The 9268-nt window shown below is 40.9% G+C and overlaps 1 protein-coding gene across 1 annotated transcript; it reads right to left on the minus strand.

Moving 5' to 3' along the window:
* Positions 1–872: 872 nt before the first annotated feature.
* On the minus strand, positions 873–2717 carry LOC147620574 (uncharacterized). The gene has a single exon (XM_086824815.1). The coding sequence runs from the start codon at positions 2631–2633 to the stop codon at positions 1569–1571; it is 1065 nt and encodes a 354-aa protein (XP_086680941.1). The 5' UTR covers positions 2634–2717; the 3' UTR covers positions 873–1568.
* Between the last annotated feature and the right edge of the window lie 6551 nt (positions 2718–9268).

Consider the following 9268-nt stretch of genomic DNA (forward strand, 5'->3'; position numbering starts at 1 on the left):
GAGAGAGAGAGAGAGAGAGAGAGAGAGGAATCATGATGCTTTCCTCTTTGATGCTCACCAAAACTTGAGCAATATTTTCAAAGCATTTATCTTGTGTGTTGACATGTATGGCTTTGCGACTTTTGTCTTCATAACAAGCTCAAAATCATTGGGCACTTAATTCTTTTTTTTCTCACAAAATTTCTTTTTAAAACAACCACTACCTTTTTTTTAAGTTTGTTTAGGAGAGAGAGGTGAAAGGAAAGCACATGCCAAACTTCACCAAGTTTATAATCATTTATGTTGCATGTGCATTTTACATATATATATGTATATATATATATACATATAGATATATATATATATATGTACACACACACACACACACATATGCACATTTTACACAATAAAGAGAGTTTTTAAAGCCTTAAATAGTTAGGAAAGTGGCATATTGATGCCCAAGTTGAACAGGAGAAGTTGCATAATTTTGTTTGATAAAACCTTGACTTGGGCTTCAAATTTGAGGCTGCTTAAGAGAGGTGTGAAAGGAAAAGAGAGGCCAATCCTCACCACATGACAGATGTGCATGTAGGATCAATTCAGTGCTACATGCATGGGAAGAGTCGTACTTGCCTTAAAAGGCAAATTTCGAGGAATGTTTCCTTAAAAAGAACGACGGGGGCTTATTTCGTTTAAAATTAATTCAGTTCACCTGAGTATATATATATATATATATATATATACACATTTTTAAAAATTGCCTTTAAAAATTGTTTGATGAAATCTTTGGGCTCTTAAAATTAATGTCTGTTTCCAAGGGTCTCACTAGACTTTGAATTAATCTCTTTCAAAATTCACAACTTTAAAGTCGGCACAAAAAATAACTCGAGAAATAGTGCAAATGGTAGAAAAAAATCACACAGCATTAGCTCCACCATAATATATTAGTTAAGTGTAAAAAGAGTACCATGATTTTTGGAACAGCATTAAAAGGGGAAAACAGGATTTTTTTTAAATCCTCCCTGTAAAGGGAAACAATAATATCAATGAGCTATAGGGCCCAACTTCCAAGTCACCAAGGCATCCTGTACACCTTAACTAGGTACTTAATGTAGAACAACATAATTTAATATGAATCATCATGTAGATCTCTGATTCTCTCTAAACAACATCACTTAAGCTAAAGCATGTATGTGGCTCTTGGTGGGGGTCAAGATATCTGGATTAAGGAAAAGCTGTTTTTAATCCACCAGTTTAGTGAAATGAAAACTGGTCGGCCTGCGGTACTAAACCATCATTAAGCAACACTTAGATTGCTCAATGTGTTCATGTCTTGTAATAAAGCAAAGTGTGGCTGACTGCTGACTGCCCAAAAACCTTCACATAATTGTTGGCTTATAAACCGCCATAGAAGCCAAAATTTGCCTAATTAACTGCCCAAGATCTTCATTAAGCGTCAAAGATTGAGCTGATTTGACTGCCCAAAGCCTTGTTATTGGACAACAGGTTAATCACAGTCGTGAATGATGATGAGCCCAAAAGCCTTCGAAGATCCGGAAGCTATGGAGGAATCAAGAAACCTCGAACATTTAGTCACTGAGGCCTCGGAAGGTGAAGTCCTTTGGGCCAGTGAGGTTTATGGAGGAGTTGATGTTGGGGCCTGTGTTGAGGAGAGGCCCTGGAGATGGTGGAAAGAAGCTAGGAGAGAAGGGAAGGGGGGAGAGGAAGGGGGGAGGGGACCAAGGGGGCAGCCAATTGAAGCGAGATGTGGGTGAGAAGGGCAAGGGAGGAGGGGGGTTAGTCAGGAGAGGGGGTAGGAGTTGCCCATGTGACGAAGTTATGCCCGTTGGTGGTCTTGGAAGAGATTGGCCATGGCCATTCGCTAGGGTTTCTCCATTCATGGTAGGTAGAGGCAGATGAGGGAGCAGAGGCTGAGGAGAAGGTGTGGGGATGGACTCTAATGGGTTAGCCCATGTGTTGTCGCCTGGGGTTAGGGCTGGAAGGGGGGACAGAAGGTGTGGGGAGAGCATGGGCAAACTGTGGGTAAAATTAGGGTTAGGGTTTCCAAATTGGGCAAAGGGCAAGGGGGGAGAGACAGGTCCTACCATTGGGAACTGGTACTGTTGTTGTTGCGGCTGGTGTTGCTTTAACAGGTCACTTTGCTTGTGTTGCCACTGCTGCTGTTGTTGCTGGAGAAAAAGGAAATGAGACTCTTGCTGCTGCTGGAGGAGGCTTTGTTGCTGTTGCTGATGTTGCTGAAGAAGGTGTTGCTGATCGTGCTGTGGGCGCTGCGGTTGGAGGTTCCGGAAGTCCGGCCGCAGCGGCGGTGGCGCGATGCGTTGAAGCCGGGAAGGCCTGACAATGGCGGCGTTAAGTTGGGGAGAAGATGAAGAAGAGCTTGGCAATGTGGCGGTGGAAGAGGGGGTGGTGCCGGTGAGCTCTTGGACAACGCGTCTGAAGCTGCTGGGATCGGCGTTAACGACTTTGGCGACAGGGCGGGAGGGAGCGGAGGAAGGAGGAGGAGGAGGAGGAGAGGAAGATGGAGCAGGGGAGGCCTTCTTCGAGATAGAGGATGGTTTGCTGATCTTGGCGGAGGAGGTTTTGCTGATAGAGAGGCGGCGATCATGCAAATCCATAGCTGTAGCAGCAGCCATGGAGAACTCCCACACAGATAAAGAGGCAGTGTGTGCCTTTGTTTTCTGGCAAAGGGGAGAGGTTGATTATGGATGAGGAGACGAAGAATATGAGCCCTTCCTTTGACTGCTGCCTACGTGGCCGCCGCCCCCTCTTTGTCGAACCACATCAGCAGCCAGTCTGAAACCGGCACCCCACCAACCTAAAAAATCTGAAACTCGCTGACGTGTCATGCACGTCGCCATCTCCAGCAAGTGATACTGTGTGTGACACGTGCTACCCTTTTGCCACATCGGACAGTGATTTCTTGCTTAGAGCTTGACGTGGCAATGCGCTCGCATCTTCATCCTCCACGTCGGTGCCTGCAATTTGCCGCTTCTGTCGCGGCCGTTCTTAACTGGCCACCAGGTAGCCGCATGTCCCGCCGCTGTCCCTCCACGCCCTCAACCATCCTACGGCTGAAATTCGTCGTTTGACCATTGACCTGCCGTATCCCGACATGCGCCTCCACGTGCAGTCAAATCCCGTTGTTTGACTGCTGTGTGCTTAATGCGATTCTAATTTCCTACACCACAAATTAGCTTAAAAGTCATTTCTCGGCGTGACTCTTCTTACGCCGTTAAAAGTTATTGCATTAGGGATGTTCCCACGGGACCTTCACGTGCTACAATGGGCACCTTATGCACCTGCCCATTCTTGAGTGACCAATGCGTACTCCACGAAAAAAAATTCCCCGCCTTTACATTGTTCCCATCGGAACTTGGTAGTCCGACTATCTCAAGTGACATGGTCCCCCACGTCAATGCGAAAAGAAACAATCTAAAGTTGTTGCCCGTTTCATTTCCAACTAACTAGACTTGGTAATGGAAGGTGCATGTGCTGGGTTTTTTTTTGTTACCTCCTTTGTAAGAGTCCCATCCCAAGAAGTGCATGTTGGAAAGCTGGCATCTTAAGCCCAAATCAATGCCAGAAAAATTGCCATTACATTATACTTTTCCCAAATGAAATCAGAAAATTTTGATCAAGAACTTTACCATGCCTTATTTTTAGGAATGGATTTTCATACATATTAGTTATAAAACCATCATTTTGTATAAGTTCTCATGATGAAAATCGGTTGATTTGATTAATTATCCTTATTTTGATGGGTTGAAAACAAGGTTTCTATCAAACACTAGTCTAGCTCTGCAGAAACCATGCCCCATGCTAGTTGGTCATAGCAACATCTAGAGCGAGTCCATCGGCTACGTGAACATGCATTGATATTTTGGCCTAAATCTTGAAATGCTAGGGTTGCCAATTGCTTTTACAATTGTGGAATAAGTGTGGTTGACGTTGGGGTTGGCATGTATAAGAATATGGCACATCGAAAAGAGAGATAGCAAGACAAAGCACAATAGACAATGCAATAGATACACAATGTAGATAATTAAAAATTCTGATTATACCAGAGAGTACAAGTGATGGTGCTGTCCACCCGTGCGCTCTCAAGTAGAGCTTACATGGCGATCTAGACAGACTCTGGATGGAAGATGCACGAAGTGTATGAGGGGTGCATACTCACAAGCATTGCATGCCTTAGCTCATGGCAACCATGTCCATATATAGTACTTACTGTAGGCAGTGTGGTAGATGCGTATACAACGAGGGCGGTTACACTGCATAGACACGGTCACCGTCCGCATATCAAGAACGTGGCCCACCAACCACTGACCACTAATGATAGACTTGGTATCTGAGGAAATATTCTAGGGAATATTCCTCATACCGTCACCTTGCCCCCAAACCCCCACTAGGGGGGTTGCTAACACCCTTGGACCCCAACTAACGCTCGTAACCCTAACCATCATCAATGATCACAATAATGACCCCATCCGACGTCTAAGCCGGGGTTCCCGCTAAAGACATATGCACCATGGCTACTCCTCATAATGGAGGCCTAACAAATGTGCAGGGGGCTCCGGGCCCCAAACCCCCGCTACTACGGGGGCTGCTAAGTCCCCTGGGACCCCCCAGCTAACGCTCGTATCCCTGACCATCTCCTAACCATCATCAATGATCACAATAATGACCCCATCGGCGTCTAAGTTGGGGTTCCCACTAAAGACATATGCACCATGGCTACTCTTCATAATGGAGGCCTAACAAATGTGCATTATACATTAAAGTGAGATACATGAGAGGTGGGCATTATACATTAAAGTGAGATACATGAGAGGTGGACATTATACATTAAAGTGAGATACATGAGAGGTGGGCATTAAGTGTATTCTAATAGCATGTCACAATCGAATTTGGAGACATTGAAAACAACCATCAGATTTTACGAGCTGCTACATTGACTGTAAGCAAGTACTCTTTCCCATGAAAATAACTTAAGGTCCAATATTGACTCTATTCTGCAATGTTGGTGGTCTTGCGTCCATGCATTGGCTGGTTGTGTTGGCCACACCGTAGCTGATGAATGACCAATTGAGCTACTTGGTGCCACTACGTGGTTTGGTTGCTCACCACATGGCAACCAAACCCTTAGCTCTGCCAATTGAGCTACCTGGCGGCCAAAACCACCAAAAAACTGTACAAATTCTAAGAAACCACCAAAGACACTCTCAAAACTACAAACAAAAGCAAAGAAACCCATTTGACCAGTCAATGATGCTCAATACATTAATATCGTTTCTACTTGCATTGAACCTTATAGAAGATTTAGCCATGTGAACATTTGCAAGCACAATGAAAGTAATTGCACTTCCATTCATGTGTGAATACGTCTCTTGGCTCATTATGCCAAAGTTGATATGTGGCCTATATTTAGTATCGCCCCTCCAAAATTGCTAGTAATTCTTGTACTTCCATTTATGTGTGAATAGGTTCTCTATACACTCTTAGCTCATTACAACAAAGTTGATATGTGGCCTATGTTTAGCCTTGCCCCTCCAAAATTGACAATGGGCCATCTTGAACGTTACCTCAAAAATCAAGTTGATATAAGGGAAGAGCAAATATTCTTGCTTTTAATGCACAATAGATGCATATAAAACCTCCACGACATAATTCCTCTTATATGCTTTCTAACTTCATGAGATGATTTAGAGAGGTTAAACCCATACTTTGCAAGCCCCATCTTAAACTACACTTTACATCATCATATGGGTATACTTAAAAAAAGGATTTTGAAAGTGCACTTCATCCTTACCTCTTCTCATGGACCTTATCAGATATTAAGAGTCATGTGTCCATGAAGTTACAACACTATCCATGTTGGAAAGCCTTATTTCATTGGGCCATGATTCTTAGTGCACTTTGGACATGCTAAGTAAATTAAACGAAATGCACAAGAATTGTGATGCTAACAAAAAATTGACAAAATAAAAGGTTTCACTAATTTACTCCCCATAAAATAGAGGTTACAAATAAGTCCCTTATGTGTAGTGGATTAGGGACTCATGGAGGCTTTTCCCAAAGTAGGGGATGCCACAATCATGTTAATCTTCGGCTTAAGAGCCATTCCATTGGAAAGGGTTCCAATGGATGTGATAAAGTTGCTTTTTCGGTGTGTGTCCCTACTATTAGTCTCAAATATGATAAAGTTACTTCTTTAGTGTGTGTTCTTATTACTCTCAAATATGACGCTCCTAAAGTTTACAAAACATGAGCTATAGGGGGAACCAATAAAATGGTGTTAATAAGCCTTCTATCTGACATGGCAACAATCATACTTATTCACATGGTTGCAAAGGGTAGTAACCTTTGCAAATTGAATTCTTAACATTTAGTCACTTTTTTCAATAACTGAGCATTTACTCCAATTTCCCCTTTTTATTACTATTGCTATTTAGTAACTTCTTCAATCTCCCAGCTTTGACTCCAAAGTCTCTAATTACTTTAAATGAAGACACCATAAACACAACCAGTAGTTCTAGCTAACAAAGATTATGATGTGAATCTTCATCCCTTCCCTTTTTAGTGGGCGATTCTCTCATGGCTTATTCACAAAAGGAAGAAAAAATAATCTTGGCTTGTAAATATACTTAGCAAACAACTCTACAAGCCACTAATTAATACATGCACCACTACCTTGTACCCGTCCCATTTGTGTACGCGCGAGCCCTCCCTTCTACCTATTCCTTTCCATTTCTAGTCCTAGAGTAGCTCAAAATTAATACATGCTTTTACTTTGATAGCCACTCTTTTTTTTTTGACTTGCCTTAGGCCCAAGATCCTCTCGTAGTTATCGTTTTTCATCAGTCGTAGGAGCTTGCATGTAGGCATTTTTTTTCCCGCTCGTAGGCGATGCCGCTAGAACCTCCTTTTACCGCTTGAGCTATCACTTCATTGGCTACTTAAATATCCACTTGAGTATCTTTTAATGGGAAGATGTTCTAACATACAACTTTGGCACATGCGAATCTCATTTCTAGAATTCTTAGTAACTTGGAAATAAACTTTTACGACTTGCTTCCTTGCCTTCATATATTTTCTTCTTGTTAATATTTAGTTCTAAATTATTTTTTCTATGGTATCACCTTTCCTTGACCATTCTACATGAGTGCATACTAATGTATCTTGACATTTATACGAGTGTGTGAGAAACCTTGGAAATAAACTTTTACAACTTGCTTCCTTGCCTTCATATATTCTCTTCTTATTAATATTTATTTCTCAATCATTTTGCATATGGTATCATCTTTCCTTGAACATTCTACATGAGGGAATCCTAATGTATCTTGACATTTATACAGTATGTGAGAAATTTTGTGGGGCATGCAAGAATTTATTTCCCAATCATTAATATTTATTAATTATTTCTCAATCATTATTTATTTATTTTCTTCTTATTAATATTTATTTCTCAAACATTTTTTCTGTGGTATCATCTTTCCTTGAACATTCTACATGAGGGAATCTTAATGTATCTTGACATTTATACGAGTATGTGAGAAACCTTGTGGGGCATCCAAGAATTTTCAATCCATCTTAACTATAGTAAGGTGATTTTACCCTTGTCATTGTGCACCTTTGTCTTGTTGCACCTAGAATACCAATAGAGATCAAAACTTTTTCCTATAAACAAACAAAAACTTGGGTATTTTTGTGAAAACCATCACTTTTGAATGGTGGGGTTGCGGACCAAAAATCACCCCTAAAGCCTACAATTGTGCAATTCTCCACTTAAATACATAATCATAGTCCTCATTCTAAGCAAATATGAGTAAACCTTTTTTGGCCATATTTGCACCTACCCAAGCAATCATTGCATGTATTGACCTAAATGTTACACATTTTAATGATCAAAGAATGTTTAAATAGCTTATCTAATATAACAAACTAACATTAACATTTCATTACATCACACAAGATTTTTGTACCTATAGTATGTTGAAATATGTCAAGAGGTCCAACAAACCATATAATCGTACATCCTACAAGTCCTATCATGTGATATCATGTTTTTATTATGTTAGATACTATTAATTATAATAGATTAAGAGATTTGATACATATATAGATGAAGAGATGTCAATTAAAAAATAATAATTGTAGAAAGAAAAGTCATAAGAAGATATTGTGGGCCAAAAATGACATATGCAACCTTATAAATGGATCACACAATAAATCATAATTAAAAAAACATGTTTTTTTCATATAATGTTAAGACTAGATGGCTTTTAGCAAACTTTGATGCTATGTAATAGCCTTTTCACTTAAGGCGAATGTCTTCCTCTTGTTTATCTCTCTCTTTGTTCTCCTTCACTAGGATTTTTAAGTTCTCTTGAGAGGATTGTGATATAAAGCGATAGACAAGGCAAACTATACTTCCCTTGATATTTAATCTTGAAGTTATAATATGCTCAAGAATAGCTTGACCAAAAAAGGGTCTTCTAAATAGTGGATCTAAGGGATGCATTTTGAGATATCGAGCTTAACTAGTGCTATGGCCATCGATGACCCACCTGGGTAATAGCTTCTACACTTATGCCACTGGCATGATTGGTGAGATTATGGTTGATATGCTACTAGTTTTAAAATAATAACATAAAATTGTATGAAGTTACGAATTGAGTGATGCTATATTCAATGAATTGCATTGAAATTGTTATCTTTAAAGAGTGCAAGTTTTTCCTGGCTTCGACGCTAACTCCGTTCGATGCTTGTGTAGTCGGGCGGCGTCGTTAGCAAAGCCCGAGAATGGCCCAACGTATCCTTCATACTATTGGGAGAATAAGGTTTGCCGATTGAGGCGAGAGATTATGATGCTATCTAGTTCTGAGGGCCCAAGCTAGTGCGGTGAATAAGCCCACCCTGGTGTGCAGACATCCCTCTAAGGGGACGGGAGGATCGAGCGATGGAGCCTGAGAGAGCGATAGGCCGGCTTGAGTCCTCGCTAGCGGTCGACGATGAGGTGTATGGTCCCGTAGGGTTTTGCCCAGCATGTAGAGGTTGGAAGGCCGAATTCTAGATCATCGGCATTATAAAGGAAAAGAATAAGAGAGCCGGTTTGGCTTGTATGGAATTGATTCATGTATAAACCTTTTTTATATATCTTGTCTTATGGCCGTGCGACAGCCACTTTGGAGTACTAGAGTTATGGCATAGTTTAGCGCCAACCCATATAATCGAGTTCTCACTATGGACCGACCATTGTATGTTATAG

This window comes from Cibotium barometz, chromosome 31, assembly GCF_041138505.1.
Source record: "Cibotium barometz isolate CiBa-2024 chromosome 31, ASM4113850v1, whole genome shotgun sequence".
NCBI lineage: Eukaryota > Viridiplantae > Streptophyta > Polypodiopsida > Cyatheales > Cibotiaceae > Cibotium > Cibotium barometz.